Source organism: Oryctolagus cuniculus, chromosome X (genome assembly GCF_051225735.1).
Source record: "Oryctolagus cuniculus isolate XC-2025 breed Fujian yellow rabbit chromosome X, ASM5122573v1, whole genome shotgun sequence".
NCBI classification, from domain to species: Eukaryota; Metazoa; Chordata; class Mammalia; order Lagomorpha; family Leporidae; genus Oryctolagus; species Oryctolagus cuniculus.
Window position 1 is genome coordinate 1,386,306 of NC_142888.1, and position 23,746 is coordinate 1,410,051.

Consider the following 23,746-nt stretch of genomic DNA (forward strand, 5'->3'; position numbering starts at 1 on the left):
AATTTCCACTCAGTTACTCTGCATTCTTTTTTAAAAAAAAAAATAAGACCGCAAGTTATCATGTGCTAATACATACTTAATTTTTTTCCCAGTAGCAATTTGCAGTTACTCATAAATACCTTATGCCTTATGTGGCAAAAGGTATTTTCTATGCATTACAATAAATACCTTTGCCCAAATAGGACTAAAGACACCCCCATACAAATCATGAAAAATGTCCATACCATTGTCTTCATGAAAATCATATGGAAGAAGACCAATGGATTTCAAGTGCTCAGGGGTAGCTGCAGAAAGTGACATGATTTCTCCAACGGCTTCATGGAATCCTTCATTAGCTCCATTTCTTAGCAGGAAAGGCTGCGTGGCATATGCCATGTCATACTGGATATGTCCCATCTCGTGATGCGCTGTCAGGAAATTGTCCATTGTTACTTTTGTGCACATCTTGATCCTGCACAAAATGAGCAAAATTAGCATGCATCTCACGGCATTTCCTTTAATCACTGTGGCAGAGTTGTATGGGGTTTTGGTAGCATTTTCTAAGATTTATTCACCAATGAACCTGGAGTACCTATCTCTTATGTCCCAGACACTGTACCAGTTGTTCAATATAAAGTGATGGGCAGTGATGAATCTTGTTCTGCTCACATACCCCTAGGAAGACAGAAAGCAGTGTGCTCTGCTATAAAACTCCGAGACAAATACTCTATAAGTGATCAGTAGTACAACCTTGGCCATGACGATAGTGAAGGCAGGCACAGTCTCCTAGAAGCACTGAGAAAGGCGTTACTGAGGATGCAATGAGCAATCAGGACCTTGATCAATGTGCAGGAGTTTGCTAGGTAGATGGCAAGGAGACGGGCATTCCTGGAAGAGCTCAATGACAAAGACTTGAGAAAAGAACATGGCGTTCAAAACACTGCAAGCAGCGGCTTGGTTTAGCCAAGATAGAGAAATAGTAGAAGGGGCTAGAAATTGAGACTTGGGAGTCCTTAGCAGGTAAGTCACTGAGTGAATGTGATGAATGACAAAAAGACGGCCAAAAACAAAGCCTTGGGAGATCCCAGCAACCAAGGGGTTGGGAGAGGAAGTTGACTCCGGGAAGAAAGGGCATTCAGAGAGGTCAGAGTCCGGAAGAGGTCGATAATGCAGAAGACAAGGGAAAGTAGCATGTGAAAAAACACCTCGTAAATGTTGACTACTTCCGCTTCAGCCTGATGGGTTAAGGTCTGTATTTGGTAATTAGGTGGTCCTTCTCAACCTGGCGAGAACATTTTCATTCAGGTGGGTGTAGGAGTCATATTTCAGTAGATTCCCAAAATAATTTCCCTACCATTCTGATCATGTCACCTCCCACCCATTAAGGATGCCTCACTGCTCAAGAATACACTCAGCCGCCTTTTTACACCTCCAGTATGACCCCAACTGGGTTTTCCTAACTTGGCCTCTCTCCGTTTTTTTTTGAAACAATTTTAAGAATAGCTACTATATATTTACTGACTACTGTATGTATAAGAATCTCTGCTAAGAAACTTGGGAGTGGAGTCTTCAAAAATTTTATGGGAAATTCATATTATGTTATAATTCCATTTTCCATAGACTTTTTGAGGCCCCCTCATACATATAACTTCTCATTTTAAAGCATCATGCTAGTACTGGGCTTGGCAAACCACAGCCTACTGGCTGGCTTATTTTTATCAATAAATTTTTATCAGCATATAGCCACATCCAGCTGTTTAGGGATTGGCTATGGCTACTTTCATGCCACAAGGGCAGAGTTGAGTAATTGCAACAGAGACCTGTAAAGCCGACATCATTTAACTATCTGGTCTTCCATAGAAAAGGGTTGCCAACCCTTACTCTAGGGTAGGGCTCTCCTGTACCAGGCAGATCCACCATTCCCCGGTTGCCTGAGTCATAGCTGATAAGAGCCAATAGCTGCTTCGTTTTTTATTGCTTTGGCCAAACAGGAGGTTCCTCAACCAGGAGGTTGTGCCCACCCCCCCACACACACACACATACACATTCTGTGGCAGTCCACAGCCACTGACTGACTCATTCAGGGTACAAAAGGCCAGTCCCCTTGTCTCAAGGTGTGACCAACTCTATGGTTCAAGGTCTGACTAACTCTGGGGAGCTTTAAGGGACCAGGCTGAGGTCAGTCTCCAGCAGAAATCACAACCTTTCTTACTTCTTACCTCCTTCCCCTGGCCCAGCCTGCCTCCCTCACTCCCCTGTGCCTGACACATCACTCTAAATGAAACACTTGTACAAATATTTCTAAAATAAGGAACCCAACCTAAGATACTTACAAACTTGGGAATTACTCTTCTGCTTTATAAATCAGGAAACTGAAACCCAAGATTAGAAACTTTGTTCAAGGTTGCCTAGTCATTAAGTGACACACCTAGGATTTCAAACCCCTCTGCCCATTCTACCACATCACCCAGACTCACCTTCACATGCTTCTGATTTTAGCAAACTTGCTGACTCCAGCACACATGCCAGGTCCTACCTCTGCATTTGATCCTGCTTTTCTCCAGCCTCATGTTCTCCTCCAGCTGTGTCTGTCCAAACCTTTCTTATATTTCAGATGCAATTCCAACGCTACCGGCCAAGCTCTGTCTGATTCTATCTCCTGTTCTAGATGTGGTCAATTCTCTTCCAGCTCCTCACAGAACATTCCCCTTGTCTCTTTTAGAAAGTAGAAAGGCTACTTTCTTCCTTTTATCCCAGCTTATTGATTTCTCTATCCTGTCTCATTCATAAATGTGAAACATGGAGAGGAAGAGCAATGGCTGATTCACATAGTCATCTTCCATAAATCTTAGCCTCAAACCTTTTCTAATGGGAGCCAAACCATCACCATGATCATGTTGTTCTAGTGGATGCATAATATAAGGGGATCTTCAAAAAGTTCATGAGAAATGCATATTATGAAAAATTAATGCATGGCTTTCAAAAAAATTTTTTGCACCAAAATAAGTTCATCTTTTATTTCCATTGTTTCACAAACTTTTTGAAGTGCCCTCATATTCCAAATGAGGCAGACTGTCTAAAGGTTCAAGTTAAGGGCAGCTGGCAAGCATCTTTTTTTTTTTCTGGGAAAAATGCAGATGTACTCTAATGGACTCCTACCTTTAGCTCAAGGAGCATTAACTGATCTCTTCTACGCTCAGAGAAGAAGAGAAGGGATAGAAGTTCATCTTCTCCCATTAGATATCAACTGTGTCAATATCAGCCCCACTACCTGAAGTCGCCCTTCCCCAGGTCCCAGGCTGTGGGGTGGCAGACCACTTTCCGGCCATCTCCTGGCTCAGTTAGCATGGAGTTTTCCCAGAATCCTTGAGTCATACTAGGAAGACCAACAGACACAAAGAACTTCTCAGCCTCCTTGAATATCCTCTCTGCATCCCAGCCCTGTGGGAAAAAAGGAACAGTATTTAATTTGAACATTAGAATAACAACATTCTATAACATAAAAAAAAACAACATTCTATAAAATAAAGACAAAAATAAAATAACAACATTTATTCTGTTGAATAAATATCTTGGCATAACCTTTCTGAAAGGTAATTTGGCAACATGTATGAACAGCTTTCAAAATGTGTATATTCTTTGTCTCAGTAATCTTGTCTCTAGGGAACCAATCTAGGAAATTATCAGAAGTTAGGTCAAGAAATTACACTGAGTGTGATTAATAGGAAAAAAAGTATAAGCAATCATCAGAAAGGTTAAATAAACAATACCTTTGTGGAATGGAAAATTGTGCAGCCGCCCAAATTCTACTTAAAGAATTTCTACTGATATTGTAAAATGCAGTTTAACAGTAAGTGAGAAGTTGGGGCCAGCACCATGGCTCACTTGGTTAATCCTCTGCCTGTGGCACTGGCATCCCATATGGGCGCCGGGTTCTAGTCCCGGTTGCTCCTCTTCCAGTCCAGCTCTCTGCAATGGAGGATGGCCCAGTGCTTGGACCCCTGCACCTGCATGGGAGACCAGGAGGAAGCACCTGGCTCCTGGCTTCAGATCGGCACAGCACCAGCCGTAGCGGCCATTTCAGGAGTGAACCAATGGAAGGAAGACCTTTCTCTCTGTCTCTCTCTCTCACTGTCTATAACTCTACCTGTCAAATAAATAAATAAAAAGAAAAAAAAATAAGTGAAAAGTAAAATAATAAACTACTCATATAATATCATCTTAATAAAAAAATACATGAAAATGTTAGCAGTAGGCTGAGTAAAGATTACGTGTGACTTTTTTGGCCCTATTCTTTATAGCCATGGACAAACAAACAACAGTGACCTTTTATTTGCTAAAGACTATTCAATTCAAGCAACAATAATTGACTGAGTTCCTTCAAGGGGCAAGGCCCTGTATTGAGCTTGATGGAAGGAATAAGCCTTAAAGTGAGTATGAAGGCATGGACTTTTGGAATCAAAAAGGCCCAAATGTGGCCTTCCAGCCAATGGGTACTTGGGCCTAGACATCATGGTATGTATGGAGCCTAAACTTCCAGAATATTCTGGAACTGCAGAGAGCTAGAAGTAGGCATCTGCCATCTAGTAAATTTTTCTGGAAAGTAGTATCCCAGGAGCTTATCAAGCCTGCTTAGTACATAAGGCTCACATCAGGCAGGCTAAGCTTGTATAATTGGCAGACAGTTTACGAATCATTTTTAGTAACACAGAGAACATCCTCTAATCTCAAAGACTAGTCAAATCTGGTTTTTCTCCTATGTCAACCCTGGGAATACAAAACAGGATATGAGGTTACGGTTTTGTTTTGCTTTATTTTTAATGATTGACCTTTAAAGGCTTAATGGCAAGCTATTGGGATTGATATAAGTATGTCCTTCTTAAGCAGAGTGAACATATACCAAAATAGTGCAGACTAATAAGCATAGTTAACATCTGTTGAATGAACAACAAATGAACAAATGGAAAAACAAACTGGAAAGATTAAGAGTTCTGAATTCAATCCTTAGTTGTTGTTGGCTGTCTTGGCGAGTTAGGACAAATAATTTAGCTAATTCTCAATTTCCTCACCTAGAGCAAGGAGCTAGCACAAGACCTGCCCTGATAGTCTGGCAGATAATATTAGGAGAAAAGGTGGGTGTGAAAACACTGTAGAAAGGCTTAGGATCTACATAAAGATGGGACTTGACTGCTGCTCAACTGCAACATGGGGCCAGAACAACTGCAGTAGTTTGCAGGCCCTTGAAGTGTCCTGATTTTATGGACCTCACAGACTTTTCCCAGGGATGTGCTAGGAACATGAAGACATTCATGGCATTGCTACTTGCAGATTTAAATCTATTAATTACCAGACATTCAGCAATGTATCAGTAAAGTAAATTATGATACAACCATGTGAAGAAATGTTATAAGATAAATGCAAGTGTCATTATTAATTCTTCCCAGAAATGTTGAATAATGAAAAATACATAATTGTAACCATAATGTTATTTCATGAGTGGAAGGAACACAGATAACTTAAACAATTATACCAAGATGGTAAGAAAAGAGTGATTTAAATATTATTTTAAAGATTCTTATAATATTTTAACACTAATGATTATTTTGATACACAAAAATATTCTGACAGTCTTACTTTTACTAGCCATAGAGATTACTGACTGATTACTTAGCAATGACTAACTTTGGAAACAGTGATGGCCAGTTGATAATTCCACATCTTGCTGTTTAATGGAAAACACAGGTCACCTCCATTTTGAGTAGCTCTCAACAAGATCAACATCACACGTGTTATAAAAGGTGACACTGTAAATCATTTTTAATAAACAATACACCTAGATAAGACATAAATGTCTGAAATTTCTGTTTACATGGTGTCACATACAAAAGATAAGAACAGAAGGCTAGCATAAATAGAAATGAAGTTGAGAATTTAGCTTTAATTTTTAAGGTCTCTTCCTCCTACCTGGTTCACCATTGTGTCAGTAACATCTATGTTTGGTTTCTGTCCAAAGGGAACTGTCAAAGAGTACAGATTTGTCCAAAATCTACCCCACATATCACCTATTAAAAAAAGCATCTGTTAATATATGACAAAGACAGTAGAAATACAGACCTGATTTTACATAGTGCATGAGGTAGGATTGGTAAGCAGACAACACAGTAGAATTCTAAATATAATCTGATTTCTATGCTTCCCTTTCACTCCCTGTTTCCATTCTTTCCTACTCTTATTTTAAATTTCCAACATTTCTTTCTTCTATCTCCTCTAAAAGAGTGAAATGACAGATTATGTGCTTAAGCAAAACTTATTAAAAATTATCACAGTTTCTCCCATCTTGAATTACAATTCAGAGGCACAATTTATTACACATGAAGAACAACATAGCTACTATGGATTAGAAAGAGATTTAGATACTCTATCATCCATGGAACAAAATACTACAAATTAATCTGTTAGAAATGCCAGTATCAGATTCAAAAGAAGTCATATAAGATCTCAAATGATGAACTTCTACCAACATGTGACTAAGTTTCACTTCTATTACTATTTTTTTAAAGATTTTATTTATTTATTTGAGAGAATTACAGACAGTGAGGGAGAGACAGAGAGGTCTTCCATCCGCTGGTTCACTCCCCAAATGGCCCCAACAGCCAGAGCTGAGCTGATCTGAAGTCAGGAGCCAGGAGTTTCCTCCAGGTCTCCCACGTGGGTGCAGGGGCCAAGCGCTTGGGCCATCATCCACTGCTTTCCCAGGCCATAGCAGAGAGCTGGATCGGGAGAGGAGCAGCCAGGACTAGAGCCGGCGCCCATATGGGATGCAGACACCACAGGTTGAGGATCAACCTACTGTGCCACAGCAGCAGCCTTTACTACTATATTAATACACTTAACTGAGTGTTTTTCAAGCATCTCAAACAAATGTGAACTTGTATTTCAAGGCCAGATACCCTAAAATGGAAGATGGATCTAGAAAAAAAACCAAGCTAATAGCAGGATCAAAATCTTACCACCAAAGAAATTGGGAAACACGAGTACATGAAAAGTACTGCATTTTTTTCAAAGATGAAATTTAGTAGATTTCTGTGAAGTTTTATGATTATATTTTAGAGAAAAACTTAACTGCCATAGAAATATATATGTGATATCAGGCTGGATCACAGTTCACAGTGAAAGACCAAGAGTGACCCAATCCAATAAGCACTACGGCAGGGCTTCTAAAATACAAATGTGTTGGAACAGGCATTGTGCATTGTGGCACAGTGAGTTGAGCTGCCACTTGGGGCACCTACTTCCCATATTGGAGTGCCAGGTCGAGTCCCAGCTGCTCCACTTCCAATCCAGCTTCCTCCTAATGTGCCTAGGAGGCAGCAGATGATAGTCCAAGTACTTGAGTTCCTGCCACCCAGATGGAGTTCTTGGCTTCTGCCTTTGACCTGGCCCAGCCTTGGCTGTTACAAGCATTTGGAGAGTGAACCAGCAGATGGAAGAAATCTCTGTCTCTGTCTCTCTCTTTCTCTTTCCTCTCCATCATGCTGCCTTTCAAATGAACAAATAAAACTTTAAACACACACACACACACACAAACGTGACCTTGAGCTAAAGTGATAGAATCATAATGCCTAGAATAAAGGCAAATGTAGTAGTTTTTCCATATATTGGTCAAAATTGTTCTGTAATTAACTATTGGGTTCTGAGCATGACAGTTGAAGAAGGACATGGACAAAGTATAGTTTGACCGAAGAACAATTAGCAAAGTAGGATTGCAAGGAATAGTTGAAAATCTGAAGGATACTTAACTTTAAAAAAAAGAAAACAGTGCATACACTATGATAACAGTAACAGTTACCAAAATGTATTTAGTATTTGCTCTGGTGCCAGGTCCTAGGCTACTTCTTATATGATGGTAGTTTACAAATACCTAAAAAGTCATTTTGTAGAATAAGAATTGGAATATTTTGGGTAATCTTATAGCATGGAAAAAGGAGTGAGGAATAGAAGGCATTAGAGGGTTGTTGATTCAGTTCCACGTAATGTAGAACTGTCCTACAACTGGTGCCCTGCAGTAATAGATTAGTCTGCTTTGGACGGAAGAGAGCCTCATCATATCAGAAAAGTTTAATCTATTATGTCCCATTGCTCTATACATAGGACAACAATAAAAACTAATTGAGCAGTGAATAGAACACTTATGGTAACTTTGAAATAAAATTATGTTTTGAAATATTGGCAGAATTAAAAACTTTGGACTCAATGAATTAAGCAGAAAACAAATTACTGAATAATACTCATTGAGGATATTGTGGAGAGGATGTCTTTTCACTTTAGGGTCCTTCATTCATAGTCTCTCCTACTAATAGAAATGCAGTTTAGTCGTGGAGAATTCACTACCAGCCACAGCTGGGTGGGAGAGGGGAGGATACATACTCTCCTTCACTCATTACTCATTCCAAATGAAGTACTTTTCAGCAAGAGCTATTTGTGCAGTAGAGAAAGAACTTAGGAAGATTTCACCAAGGCTGTACCTGAATTTTGGAAAGCCACCTTCTCACTGCTGACCACTCTCAGCTTGCCAAACTTCTTTCTTCTGACAGACAATATGACACAAAAATACTGAACTCCACCTCAAGAGCTCAGCTAATCAACTTGAATACTAAGAAGTATTTTTCCCACTTCCACTCTCATTTGACCCTGAAGTTCTTTCTGTAGTCATCTTAATCCTTTTATCCTTTGGATTATGGCCAACATAATAACCCTTCACACCTACCAAAACCCCCTATAATGTAATCAAGAATGAATCTTTCAAAATGTGATTTCTATGTTACTAACTTCATTCAGATAACCTTTTTCAAAAGTGTTATGTTGGGCCTCACTTTAAAAAGACATTCTGTTGGTGTGTATAACTAAGAGCCAAGAACACAAAAACATCCTGGGGCTTCTTACCAAGCAAATGAGCAGGGAGGCATCCAGTTGGACTGATACGGGAAGGGTAGGCATCCATCAACTTTGTCCTCACAAAGGCATGGAGTTGTTCATATAATGGTTTAATCTGAAAAGCCCCAGGAAAGAGTTTAAAACCAAGAGTATCTAACTCCATTTTCCAATTCCCAATACTAGAGCTAGGAGCTTCTTTAGACAAGTAAAATTTCCTGAAATTATTTCTTCTCCTCTCAAATATTGTGGAAAATTTAAAACATTCCTTCTTCCCAGATACTGATGATGACCAGCTTCACTGCATAAATTGATAAACATGCCTAGAGGAACACAAATCTCAAAATGAAAGAAAATGCAAAAAAAAAAAATCATTTTTAAGATCACTTTTTTCTTTGTTTTTAAATTGAGGTACAATTTATATACTTTTCCTATTCATTTAACAGAAACGGAATCATTTAATTTGTGACCTTTGTGTTTGGCCTCTTTCATTAGAATATTCTATAGGTCCATTAGGCGCATTTGTCAATAGTTGATTCTGTTCTATTACTAAATATTATTCCATTTTGTGAATGTAGCAGATTGTTTACCTACTCACCAGCTGAAGGACAACTAGGTTGCTTCCAGTTTGCAGCTATGATGAATAATGCTGCTAGGGATATGTGTGTATGTCTTTCTACAGATATATGTTTTCATTTGTCTCACATAGTCAGCTAAGAGTGGGATGACTAAGTCATGGTAAATGTATGTTTAAATTTTTAAAAAATTGTCAAACTATTTTATAAAGTGCTCCATTTTGCATTTCTGCCAGCAGTGTATGAGGGCTCTAGTGTCTCCACAACCTCCCCAATACTTAATAGTCAATCATTTTATAATAGCCATTCTGGTGAATGTGTAGTGGGTTTTCATCATGGTTTCAATTTGAATTTCCCTAACAATTTTTTACTTGCTTTTTTTGTATTCATTTTTGATGATGTACTTATTCAAATATTTGCCCATTTATTTTGGGGGGGGGTGTTGTTTGTCTTCCCTTTTGAATGGCACTGCCCAACTGTGGCTGTGACTGAGTAGCTTCACATGAGAAGTTTGAAGATGCAGGGATGAAGGGGAGATGGGAAGAGGTCAAAATGAGTAAGCGTCCATGAGCTAGTTCATGGTTCATAGGACTCTTTCTTCACTATAAAAAGTTCTTGATCAAAGCCTAATGAAATAATAGTATCAACTGTCCTGCGGAAGGAAGCAAAGGCAATGGCTCTGCTACCAAAGGAAGACAGTGCCAGGCCCAGGTAGCTCACCATTCCTTCTTATCAATCTAAAGACCACTCCTCTTGTTAATCCTGCTGAGTGATGGAAAGAAGAGGAAAGCAAATTAATTCTTTTTTTTTTCTTTAGCAAAATAATTCTAATCATCGGTAGGGGGTGCCTTTTTCTCTAAAACAAACTCTATAATTGCTTTATGAGGCCTGGGAATGGTTGACCAGTTTGCTAAGAACAAATCAGAATGCCTTCAGTCATTGTGCCTCCTCCCTATGCACTGCCCTCCATTTGTCTCTGTGTACAGTTCCGCAGTTACCTCTGAGAAGGTACGTTCCACATCGTCAATCAACTGGCTGCGGCTATAGTCATAGCCATCTGCCCCCTCGGCTTCATAATCTGCTCTCCAATAATCCCCGTAGTCTTCATAATCTGTTTTTTTTGTAAAGAGGAGGAAGACATAAAGAAAAGAAAGAAAACACATTCCATGTAGATTAGCCTTGTAGACAAGATAAAAGAAATCTAAAGGTTTTATGACATTTTTATCGCCCCTCTAAAAGTCAATTCAAAGGGATGCACATGAATAATAACACTAGGTAATTCCATCGAGCACTTGGTCTACGCCAGGAGTTTAAATGTATTATCTCATTGAATAAGCACAAAAACTTCACAAGGTTGACATTATTATAAGCCCCACTGTGCAGATTAACAGCCTATGTTTACTTTCAAAATAACTTTTACTGTATATACTAAAGGTATATGGTATAGTGTTATGAGGCACACACACACATATACATAGTACAATGGTTATTATAGTGAAAAGATGAATACATCATCATCTCTCAGAATTACACAGTTTTCTCTGAGGCAAGAGCTACTGAAAGCTCCTTACTTAGCAAAAACCTTGAATACATTATTATTAACTTGGCTCACATGTTGTAATTAGATCTTCGGACTTGTTCAGTCGCCATATCTGCCAGTTTGTATCCTTTGACCTACATCTCTCCATTTCCTCCTTCCCCATCCTAAACCTGGCTACCCACTGTTTTAATATTTATCTCTGTATATTTAACCTTTTCTGTTTTTAGATTCCACATATAAGTGAGATCATGTAATGTTTGTCTTTCTGTGTCTGGCTATTTTTACTTAGCATAATGATCTTCAGCACCATCCATGTTGATTCAAATGACAGGATCTCCTTTATTCAGACTCAGTAATAATTGATACCCAATTTCTTTATCCATTTGTCTGTTGATGGACACCTAGTTGTTTCCATATCTTGGCTATTGTGAACAATACTACAGTGAATGTGGAGTGCAGATACTTTCACAAGGTGGCAGTTTAATTTCCTTTCAGTAGATGCCCAGAAGAGAAATTGTTGGGTCATACAATAATTCTAATTTTAATTTTGTAAGGAACCTCCATATTGTCTTGCACAGGGGCTGCACCAGTCTGCATTCCCACCAACAGCCTGTGCTTAGAGTGGTTAAATCACTTGTCCAAGTTCACACCGTATTTCTACTCTCCCTAAAGGTAGTTTGCCTCATTAGTTTTAAGAGATATGATTCTATTTCTAAGTTTCTTAATTCTCGTTTTGTTCAGGGCCTTATATTTTTATATGTGGCTTAACTCATCATGGACATTGCTACAGTAGACCTGTATTTGTTTGAAAATCCTGTGTATATATATAACCTCTCTATGTGCTTCAGTTAGTAGCTAACCATCAAGAAACAGGACCCTGTATTAAGGTATTAACTAATGAAGTTTGTAAATATAGTTTAGTAAGTTTTATTTTTATATACACATTGGCAAAGGATGATCTGGAGCATGAGGAGAGAAGTAGACATTGGATACAAGGATATACTAGATATTCTTTTTAAAAATTGGTGAGGGGATGGGGCCAGTGCTGTGGCGCAGTGGGTTGATCCTCCACCTGTGGTGCCGGCATCCCATATGGGCGCCGGTTCTAGTCCTGGCCGCTCCTCTTCCAATCTGGCTCTCTGCTATGGCCTGGGAAGACAGTGGAAGATGGCTCAAGTCCTTGGGCCCCTGCACCCACGTGGGAGACCAGAAGAGGCTCCTGGCTCCTGGCTTTGGATTGGCCCAGCTCTGGCCTTTGCGGCCATTTGGGGAGTGAGCCAGAGGACGGAAGACCTTTCTCTCTGTCTCTCCCTCTCACTGTCTGTAACTCTACCTCTCAAATAAATAAACAAAATCTTTAAAAAAAACATTGGTGAGGGGAGGGCATTTGGCCCAGTGGTTAAGTAATCAGGTTAAGATGCCTATGTCCCATATCCAAGTGCCTAGGTTCAATGCCCCATTCTAGCTACTTACTCTAGCTTCCTGCTAACATAGAGCCTGGGAGACAATGGTGTAAGAGGTTCAAGTAATTGAATTCTTGTGTGCATTGGTGGTATAATGGTGAGCATAGCTGCTTTCCAAGTAATTGGGTTCCTGCCACCCACATGGGATGCCCAGATTGAGTTCTGGGTTCTTGACTTCAGCCTCACCTAGCCCTAGCCATTGTGGACATTTGAGGAGTGAACCAGCAAACAGGAGTTCTCTCCATTTCTCTCTCAAATTAATAAGTATTTTTAAAATGAACTCTTTATTTTTAAAAATAAGAATATGAGTTTCAGTGACAGTGGGAGAAATTTAGAAACAAAAAATGAAAATAAAAATCTTCCTTACTCAATTCCAGAAGGCAGTGAATCACCAAAGCATAAAATCATTCAAAATAGCATGATATCAGATCATTATTAAGGCAGGAGAATAAATTAAGAAATATGGAAATTTCCTCCTCTGTTAAGATGTTTATGACTGGGGCTGGCACTGTGGCGTAGTGGGTAAAGCTATCGCCTGCAGTGCCAGCATCCCATATGGGTGCTGGTTCAAGTCCCAGCTGCTCCACTTCTGATCTAGCTCTCTGCTATGGCCTGAGAAAGCAGTAGAAAAAGGCCCAGGTCCTTGGGCCCCTACACCTGTGTGGGAGACCTGGAAGAAGCTCCTATCTCCTGGCTTTGGATAGGTGCAGCTCCAGCCATTGCGGTCAATTGGGGAGTGAACCAGCAGATAGAAGACCTCTCTCTCTGTCTCTCTCTGCCTCTCCTCTGTCTGTGTAACTCTGCCTTTCAAATAAATAAATAAATCTTTAAAAAAGATGTTTAAGATGTTTATGACTATATGCTTTGCATTATATTTACAACTGGCAGGAAATAAGTTTCCAGCATAAGCTAATCTTTTCCTCTTCTGGGAAAGCACCCTGAGGTAGACATGCACATGATCTTTGAGAATGAACAATGGTCACACGGGGTGGGGTGTCTGTATCTCCAGATAGTGTCTCTCTCATCCTACCTGAGAACTAAGATCCTCACTCACTCAACCCTTCAGGAAACCTTGAGGGTCCAAGATCTTCCTGGAAACTAATAATTCATAATTCCTGGCTAATTTATTTGAGACCCTGTAGTTGAATGTCATTCCTGAGCTCTTTAAACTGTAGAACTCCAATTCACCTTTTCTTATTCCCCAGTAACTTCTTCTAGGGACAGGTAACCTAAATTATGCAGCAGATAATCACTAAATTGGAGCTATTGTGATAGCAAAAAGCAGGCTTGGTGATGTCTAAGAAATAGTCCTGCAGCCCCCAGAACATGAGAACCGCCACAGAACAGCAGACTTACTGTTTGCTCTTGCCATCTCATTTTTTAGGACCACGTACTCTTCATATAGAGGCCTCAGCTGCTTGCCAACCACAGACCGCCAGCCTTCCCAAGCCCAGAGCCGCTCATTGTAGTCTGTGCTCTTTGCCATTATCTCATCCAAACCTGTTAGCAAAAGTACCCAAGGGCAGGTAAGCACGGATTTGCAAAATTTTTATTTGTAAACAGTTACATGAATTTTAAGAATTCAAAGTAACGCTGGCAGACATCAAAGTCAGAAAGTTATTAAACAAAATCTCCTGATTCATTAATTTCCTCCCCCTACTGTACTTTCAAATATTTCTGCAGAGAAGCTAAACCACTGAAATAAGTTGATTACTAACTTAATAAAATTGCTCGGATGTGACAGAACTTGCCATGAGCTTGTGTTAAAAGTCAGCACAGTGTCTATCTGCTAAGACACATGTCTGGGGTCTGCCGGCTTTGGATTATGCATCTGGAAAGCACAATCTCATTTTTAAAATTTGAGAGAAAAAAGAAAATTTCATAATCACCACTCAAAACAAATTACCTACCTGGTTCAAGTAAAAAGCACTCCTGTGGATTACTTTGGTTACAAACTTTTCCAGTACTGTAGATGGTGCTCATTGTGCTTAGAATTGTATTCAACTGCAAATTTAAGGTGACAGTGTTAAAAATAGAAAAGACCCTAAAGAGAAGGCTAATATCAAGACATCTTGGAGCAGGCAGGACTCAAAGCAGCACCTATGTGGAATGCCAGCACTGCAGGCAGAGGCTTAACCTGCTATGCCACAGTGGCAGTCACTGCCTTTCAAAAAAATAAAATAAATCTTTAAGAAAAAAAATGCTATCCTTTTGGCCACATGATTTTTGTTGCCCCAAATTACAGAATTCCACATCTTCTTTGCCAAATACTTTTGTGCATGTAGACAGGGAATATTTCATTTGTTTCTTCACTCTCAAGCAGCACAAAGTCCTTAATAACACATAAAAATATGTATACAAGATCCACCAAAAATCAAGAACTGATAGAAACAGATCTATCAAAGCCCCATTTTGCTCATCTGCACATATACAGAAAAGTGCACTGTTTCAGTCAGCATTTATTCAGCTTCTACAATGTCCTATGCTCTGATAATTCTGAAATGAACATGTCACTGGCCCTCATGAATACCAAAATCATTGGACGATAAGGGAGCCATGAAATCAGTAACTAAGAGTGACAAATGATATAATTGTCACAAAAAAAGTGATAATAACCTGTAGATTCAGAAGAGGGGGGAACATTGAGTGCCATGCTTGGGGACAGACATTGTGGTACAGCAGCTATCAAAGTCCTTGGGATCTAGTCCCACCTCTGCTTCTGATCCAGCATCCTGGAAGGTAGTAGATGATGACACAAGTACTTGTGTTTTTGTCACCTTTAGGGGAGACCAGGGTGGACTTCCTGGCTCTTTAATTCGGCCTGGCCTGGCCCTGGCTGTTGTGAACATTTAAGGAGTGAGCCAGTAAATAGAAAAATCTGTCTGTTTTTCTCTCTCTGTCTCCGTCACTTTGTCTTTCAAGTAAATAAATCATTCTTAGTAAAAAACCATCTTGAATTAGCCAGGTAGAGAAGGGAGTTAGAGGGTAGTACCTAAATGATAGCAGGAGGTTGGAAAAGACAAGGCAATTTCAGGTGGTGATAAGATGTTGACTGAAACCAGAGTGATGGTGTTCACTGGGAGAAGTGGAAGGAAGAGGAAGGAGAAGTAAGCAGGTGCAGATCATTAGGGACCATCTGCGCAAAAGAGTTTAAACTTTACCGTGTAGGTAAAAGGAAGTAAAGGTAACAGAGTAACGCAATGCTACTCGTTCAATCTAGGGTCTGGCGTTGTGATGCAGCAGGTTCATCCACCACTTGTGATGCCAACATCCCCATCATAGTGCCAGTTTCAGTCCCGGCTGCTCCACTTCTGATCCAGCTTCCTGTTAATGCACATCCTGGTAGGCAACAAATGATGGCTCAAGTACTTGGGCCCCTGCCACCCATGTGGGAGACCTGGGTGGAGTTCCTGGCTCCTGGTTTCAGTGTGGCCACAGTACAAGACAGAAGATGGTTTGTTTGCATCTTTTTTTAAAAAAAAATTATTTATTTATTTGGAAGTCAGAGTTACAGAGAGAGGGAGAGAAAGAGATTTTCCATCCACTGGTTCACTCCCCAGATGGCTGCAACAGCCAGGGCTGAGCCAGGAGCTAGGAGCTTCATCTGGGTCTCCCACATGGATGGCAGGGACCCAAACACTTGGGCCATGCTCCCTGTTTTTCCCAGGTAATTGGCAGGGAGCTTGATTGGAAATGGAATAGCTGGGACTTGCACCTGAGCCCATATGGGGTGCTGGCATTATAGGCAGCAGCTTTACCAGCTATGCCACAACAGTGGCCCCTAGGTTCCCATCTTTTGATATGCACATGATTTGAAAGAATAGATGATAATAAACTTTTTGAAACAAGTTGATATTTCCATGTCAATTAAGCATATAATCAATTAACCAAGTATTGATCTGCAATGGACTGGAAATAAAGGAAGAGGGAAGAAGGAAGAAAAAAGGGGAAGGAGAGAGACAGAAAGGACTAGTTTTCTCCCACACATGTTTTAAAAAACTCTGGAATCAGGATGTGTTTCCCCTTCTACTTTCCCTCTTTCGCTATTCTTTGGCTTTTGAAATAAATTCTTTGTGTAAAATTTCCACACGATCCTGCAGTCCAAAACAATAAATATCAATTCCTTACCTTGCAACAAAACCCCTCATAGTCTCTTTCTCTACCTGCCTCTTCAAGCTTCCTTTCCACTTAGTCCATGTACCCTTGAGTCCCTCCTTTTCCCCAGCACGTCCAATTCTTACATGCATTTCAGTGGTTTTTTTCAGTCCTAGCTGCACATTAGAATTATCTGGGGATCTTTTAAACATCAACTGTCCAGGTTTCCTCTAGGCCAGACCAGGCTGCCTAGATTGGAAGGGGGCAAAGTTTCTCATGGCATCCTTATGAGAAACATGCAGAGACGTAGAAGGAATAAATTAAAGTAGATTAATAACTAGCTGGATAATTGGACAGAAGAATGTGGAATAATAAATATCAACTTGTAGAAAGATACACACCATATGGCTTTTTTATCTTTGTCCTTATCGTGTATTTTTATTTTTATAAATGTAGACTAGAATATACACAGTTCCAAAGGAGAAGCAACTGAGGAAGAAGATTTTGAGGTTAAATAGCGAAATATTTTAGATAAAAGTATTTCAATAGGCTTTATCAGGGGTCTTCTGCAAGCTATGGTCTGCAGACCAAACCCTGTCTTCTGCCTGTTTGGGTAAAGTTTTGCTGGAACACAGCCAGTCATTCATTTCTATATTAGCTTTGGCAGACCGCCCGCTACAGTGCAGAGTTGCCGAGTTGTGACACAGACAATATGGCCCACAAAACTGAAGATACTATCTCTCCCTTTGCAGAAGAGAGCTTGCTGGGTCCTAACCTGCAGGGATGGGATGTGAGATGCTATTTTAACAGGGTTTTTGAATTTGCATAAAATATCTAAGAATACAATTTAAAAGGCACTATATTAGAGCAATGTTGGTGGGTGAGATTTGGATATTTCCTTGACAGTGAAGTTGCTATGAGCCAACCATGGCATTTAGCTACAAAAAAAAAAAAAAAAAAAAAAAAGGCCGGCGCCGCGGCTCACTAGGCTAATCCTCCACCTAGCGGCGCCGGCACACCAGGTTCTAGTCCCGGTCGGGGCGCCGGATTCTGTCCCGGTTGCCCCTCTTCCAGGCCAGCCCTCTGCTGTGGCCAGGGAGTGCAGTGGAGGATGGCCCAGGTGCTTGGGCCCTGCACCCCATGGGAGACCAGGAAAAGCACCTGGTTCCTGGCTCCTGCCATCGGATCAGCGCGGTGCGCCGGCCGCAGCGCGCCGGCCACGGCGGCCATTGGAGGGTGAACCAACGGCAAAAAGGAAGACCTTTCTCTCTGTCTCTCTCTCTCACTGTCCACTCTGCCTGTCAAAAAAAAAAAAAAAATCTAACATGGAGGTCTTCAAAAACCTCATAAAAGGTACTTATTGTGAAAAAACCATGCATGAATTTCAAAAAATGGTTGACACCAAGATAAATGTGTCTTTTATTTCCATTTTTCCATGAGCTTCTTGAAGTCCCCTCATACAGGCCTAGACTGCCTTAGATGTACAGCACAGCATGTGTGCTAACCTCCTGATCCCCTCCTCACAGAGCAGAAGCCACCGGGAGTGCTGTGTTCACTTCAAGGTTACTGATGACGAAAACACAACAACCAGGACTGCTGAGGGAACTCGAAAGCACTGCAGAGGGGGAAGCTGACTGCCTGAAACATGGTTAGCCTGGAGAAAGAAAGACTCAAGCAGTTTTTAAAAATCAGCTGCCTTCATTTAGAGACCACTGTGGGAAAGAGCAGCTGGGCACCAGAAAGTGGAGCCAAGAGGAGCTAAGACATTTCACACTCAATGGGGAGTCAATGTTCCATCAACTGGAGGGCATCCCTGAAGTAGCCTGACCTGAGGCTGTTAATGACTGTTTAAAGAAACTGCAGGGGCTGGCGCTGTGGCGTAGCAGGTAAAGCCGACGTCTGCAGTGCCGGCATCCCATATGGGCGCCGTTTCGAGTCCCAGCTGCTCCACTTCCCATCCAGCTCTCTGTTATGGCCTGGGAAAGCAGTAGAAGATGGCCCAAGTCCTTGGGCCCCTGCACCTGCATGGGAGACCCGGAAGAAGCTCCTGGCACTGGATCGGTGTAGCTCTAGCCATTGCAGACATCTGGGGAATGAACCAGCAGATGGTTCTCTCTCTCTCTCTGTCTCTCCCTCTCTCTCTCTCTCTGTAACTCTGCCTTTCAAATAAATAAAAATCTTAAAAAAAAAAAAAGAAATTGCAGAGGACAACCAAGAATGAAAGGGGGAAGAACTGAACAACATATGAGGCTTCTCACACTTGCAAATTATTGACACTTGAGACAACATAATGTTTTGTTGTTGGCTATGCTGTTCATTGCAGAATGTTCAGGAACATCCCTACCCACTAGATGCTGACAGCATTTCTCAGCCACAGTGGCTACAAATGTCTTCAGGCATTGTCAAATGTCTCTGGGCAGGGGAGTAGACAAGAATCACTGGCAGACAAAGGGCTTTTCAGAGGTTCATGGGAAATGCATAGTATGAAAAAAATTATACACAGATTTCAAAGAAATGTTGACACGGAAATAAAATTATCTTTTAATTCTAATCTCTGCCAAACTTTCTGAAGTGCCTTCCTAGACAAAGAATGTTCTTTTAGGCTGTCAGATCCTCCCTGGAAGGTGACCTCTGCGTGGGGTGTCCATACCCACCACAAGGCTAGGGACAATCCCAATTTAATATTGTGTCTGAATGTAATTATTTCCAGTGTCCCCATTCACTATCAAAACGATTCCAGTTTGGATGACAAATGATATGGTCACCCTACCTGGGCAGAGTTCTTTCTAAAGTCAGTATTGCTATCTTTGCAGATAAAGGAAGCAGCTATGGGTGATATTAATGTTTAATACTTCCTAAACATTTCATCTCTTGGGATCAGTACTGAAATGTTCATAAGCATACTTGTTTGCTCTTGTCTGCTGAGAGCGCTGATGACCCACTCTGCTGAAGGGCCTGCAGTTGACGCTTGACTGTGAGATTCTGAACTTCTTGTGACGGATACGTTTTGGCAAGCTTGGACTGTTCTTCATAAAAGGCAGACCATTTGGCCTCAGCATCATTCTGAAATGACAAAAAATAGACTCGAAGTTGCAATAGCACTGCTTGAACGGAGCAGAAATATAGTTCAAAGAACATCTGGTGCAACATCTAATGTTTCCTGAGTGGCTTAGTTCTCTACTTTGCTCAAGGTCAAGGTTTAGGTTAAGAGTGACCAGGCCACTCTTGGTCACTCTCTCTTTTTGGCCCAGTGCCTAGTTTTCCCAGGGGTCCTGTCCCCAGAACTGGAAGTAAATTCTCACAGATAATTCACATTAGGGGCCCTGCAATTTATGGAATTAGTGCTGTGACGTGGGTGAGCTGGCCAAAGAATCAAGCACGAATGCTCTAAAAGAGAACCCAGGAAAGCTCAGAGTGGACATAATAGGAATACAGCCCCTCCTGATGATGGGACTCATGAGAGATGAGAGCCAGTCCACAATAAGCTCCTAGGTGCCCCGATCTGCTACAGGGATTCTGATCTTAAACTATGATCCCAAAAGAATGCTGCTCCAAATATGGCCATCTTGTAGTCATGGTGATTTTTTTACCAGTGCAAATCATGAAGCCAGGACACACATTTCCCCCATCTTGAATTTCGGTAGGAAGGCAGGCATTTCCAGACTACTCTAGTATAGTCTTCTCTCAATGCACAAATTCACTTCCATTTATCAAAGATCAAATGAGCAACTACTTGGCAGATACTATTGCTATAGCTCACGCAGAAAAGACAGCATATAAGGCTAGTAAAATCTCCATTCTTGGAGTCAGACACCTTGACTAACTATGTGACCTTGGGCAAATCACTTCACCTCTCTGAGCCAGTTACCTTATCTGAAAAATGAGAGTTAGCAAAGAGATTCAACTCAAAATATTGTTGTAAGGATTAGAATTAAAAAATAATAAAATGCTTACCAGAGTGCTTGACACATCCTCAGCTTTCAATAAATTTTATTTTCCTACTTGTAGAGAAAAAGTCTTTGTCCTCAAGTTGCTTACAATTTTGTCAGAGAACATACGCATTATAAATGTCTCATTAATGAAGCATAAGAGTATATAACAATGTATAAGCTATGGGTGGACCAAGCAGTTTCTTTTATAAGAAGGAGAACTTACGCAGGTGACAAAATTTGGCCAAGTCCTCAGAGAAGATGTGGGCCTTAAGACGGACCTTAAAGTAGGTAGGAGTTGGATGAATGTAGAACACTTTGCAAAGAATTTACCTCATTATTCATATCTTCTTAACAACCCCATGAGATAAAAAATTCCCCCATGGAGTCAGCGCTGTGGCGTAGCAGGTAAACCCACCGCCGGCAGTGCCAGCATCCCATGTGGGCACTGGTTCCAGTCCCAGCTGCTTCACTTCTGATCCAGCTCTCTGTTGTGGCCTGGGAAAGCAGTAGAAGATGGCCCAAGTCCTTGGGCCCCTGCACCTGCATGGGAGACCTGGAAGAAGCTCTTGGCTCCTGGCTTTGGATCAGCCCAGCTCCAGCCATTGTGGCCATCTGCGGAGTGAACCAGTAGCTAGGAGACCTTCCACATTGATTACAGCCTTGTCTAAATAATGTTGGAGTTTGTGGCCTCAAGAGGTTTCCATAACTTTGGCAGCTCATGACATGAGCCTCGGGTGATCATTGACTTCATAAATAAGAGTGTCTATTGTTAAACCAACAACAGGAGTCACTGTGCACTTGCTCCCCATGTAGGACCTCTGTCCTTAATGTATTGAACTATGAGAATTAACGGTCAAACTAGTCTTCAAACAGTGCTTTATACTTTGTGTGTCTGTGTGGGTGCAGTCTGTTGAAATCTTTACTTAGTATAGAGTTGATCTGTATATAAAGATAATTAAAAATGAATCTTAAGAATGGGATGGGAGAGGGAGTAGGAGGTGGGATGGTTTGGGGGTGGGAGAGTGGGCATGGTGGGAAGAACCACTATAATACAAAAGTTGTACTTATGAAATTTATATTTATTAAATAAAAGCTTTCTATAAAAATAAAATAAAATACTGATCTCTCATTTTCTCTTTTCCTATAGGCCACCACCCCTAGACCGATGATATTCTTTCAGCAACCTCTAAATCACTTCTCCTATAGGTGTGAGAGTTCCCTGATGACAGAAAATGAAAAACTGCAGGGAACCTTAGCATTCATCCAGTACCTTGGAATTCGACAAGATCCCAAGAAAACCTGCACCCTCAGGTCCCATTGCTGGTTCAGTTTCCAGATAGAGCTCTCAAAGTCACAGCAGGTTCAAAGATGAAAGCTACCTTGGCTACATTTTAAAATATCCCCATATTTGTGTATTTTAAAAACACACTTATTCTCGGGAGTGTGGGATGGTTAGCACAGTGTTTAGGACGTTGGTTAAGATGCCCACATTCCATATCGGAGTGCCTGGGTTGAATTCTGGCTCCAGTCCTGATTCCAGCTTCCTGCTAACATGCATCCTGTGAGGCAGCAGGTGGCAGCTCAAGTTATTAGGTCCCTGCCATCCATGTGGGAGACCTGGATCAAGTTCTCAACTCTTAGCTTCAGCCCCAGCCCAGTCACAGTCATTGTGAGCATTTGGGTAGTGAACAAACAGATAGGATGATATCTCCCTCTCTAAGTAAATAAATAAATAACATTTATTCTATTCAATAAAGTAGCTAACCTAGGACATGTGAATATGAATTCCAGCCTCTATTTTAGGATTCAAAATTATTTTCTTTATCTTCTTTATTTTATTTATTTGAAAGGCAGATAGACAGAACTCTCCCATCAGGTGGTTCACTTCCCAAATGCCTGCAATACTTGTGTCTGTGCCAGGCTGAAGCCAGGCTGCACCAATGTCCATTTCTTTTCTTCATTTTAGATGTTAGGTTTAATAACCTAAAATTTAAATTTTTTAATATTTTAATTTTTTCTATATTTTGTCATGGGAAAAAAGTGCTCACTTCTGAATTCCACTGTACTTGCAGCATGGTGATCTTCCTCCACTCCTACACCTGTGTATAGATATTTATGTGTCAGGAAGTATGGGACAGACTCATTAAAAACCAGGATTAAGTTGGCCTTCTTCCTTAGGTAGAGAAAGTGGCTCAGAACTACCCTGCTCAGAGTTCATTGAGGCTCTGGGCCTAGAGACAGAAGACTAGGTTCTGAAATCTAAAAGAGGAACAGGAAGCTAAATGGGAATATGAATCCAAAATAGAAATAGGATTAGATTTACAGGGGATACCTGAGGAATCTGTGGCCCCAGCAACAGAAGCCTGAAGAAGCCCTAGAGACCAGCCAAAGAATAAGTGAGTGCCTTCTGCTCTCTCTTCCCAGCCTCCGGTAACTTGGCAAGAAATATTTACAAAGTGTTCCTAGAGACCTTCCACCCTCAATACTTCGGCTGTGTGGACTGGTGTTTGGGGCAGCTTTAGTAGTTACTGCCAAATACTGCAGCAGTGAACAGGTCGCCTCTTCTATTTCCTCTTGCTCTCTCCAGGCACAAAAATGGTCCAGCAGAGGCTGGCGTTCTGGCACTGTGGGCTAAGCCACTGCTCGGGATGCCTGCATCCCATATGGGAGTGCGAGTTTGTTTTCTAAACAATTGTCTATGTACTAATGTTCTGCGAAAAACACGTTTATGACATAAAAACTGTAAATAGTTTGCAAAACTTCTGTGAGGTAATAAACCTATCAGAAAACCAAGAGTAGAAATTCTATGTGTGCCCCAGTCACTGCGCAGCTGCTGAGAACTGGGCAGCCTCCCCCTCGAGCACCCTCGCTTTCCGACACTACACCCACCCCCCCCCACCCCCCCGCCGCCTTCTCCCTCCGCAGCCTTCCACAGGCCGTTTCCACGGAGGAAAAGGACTCGTATCGTATGCCCACTATCTAGAACCTCCTCTCTTGACCCCCTTCCTGATGCAAGTAAGGGTGATGACCTGCTTCCTGCTGGCACTGAGGATTATATCCATCTAAGAATTCAACAGAGAAATGGCAGGAGGACCCTTACTACTGTCCAAGGGATCACTGATGATTATGATTTAAAAAAAAAAAAAACGGTGAAGGCGTTTAAGAAGAAATCTGCCTGCAATGGTACTGCAATTGAGCGTCCAGAATATGGAGAAGTAATTCAGCTACAGG

The 23,746-nt window shown here is 41.2% G+C and overlaps 1 protein-coding gene across 2 annotated transcripts in view; it reads right to left on the minus strand.

Annotated features, from left to right (window-relative positions):
* The window catches only part of ACE2 (angiotensin converting enzyme 2), a 47,352-nt gene that overhangs the window by 17,851 nt on the left and 5,755 nt on the right, over positions 1–23,746 (minus strand). For both annotated transcript variants that reach the window (XM_002719845.6, XM_051826945.3), the window contains exons 3-10: positions 19,488–19,646; positions 14,399–14,492; positions 13,845–13,988; positions 10,484–10,596; positions 8,923–9,028; positions 5,944–6,041; positions 3,251–3,420; positions 225–451 (exon numbers count right to left, since the gene is read on the minus strand). In XM_002719845.6, coding sequence (XP_002719891.3) covers positions 225–451; positions 3,251–3,420; positions 5,944–6,041; positions 8,923–9,028; positions 10,484–10,596; positions 13,845–13,988; positions 14,399–14,492; positions 19,488–19,646 — 1,111 coding nt within the window. The remainder of the gene's footprint in view (positions 1–224; positions 452–3,250; positions 3,421–5,943; positions 6,042–8,922; positions 9,029–10,483; positions 10,597–13,844; positions 13,989–14,398; positions 14,493–19,487; positions 19,647–23,746) is intronic.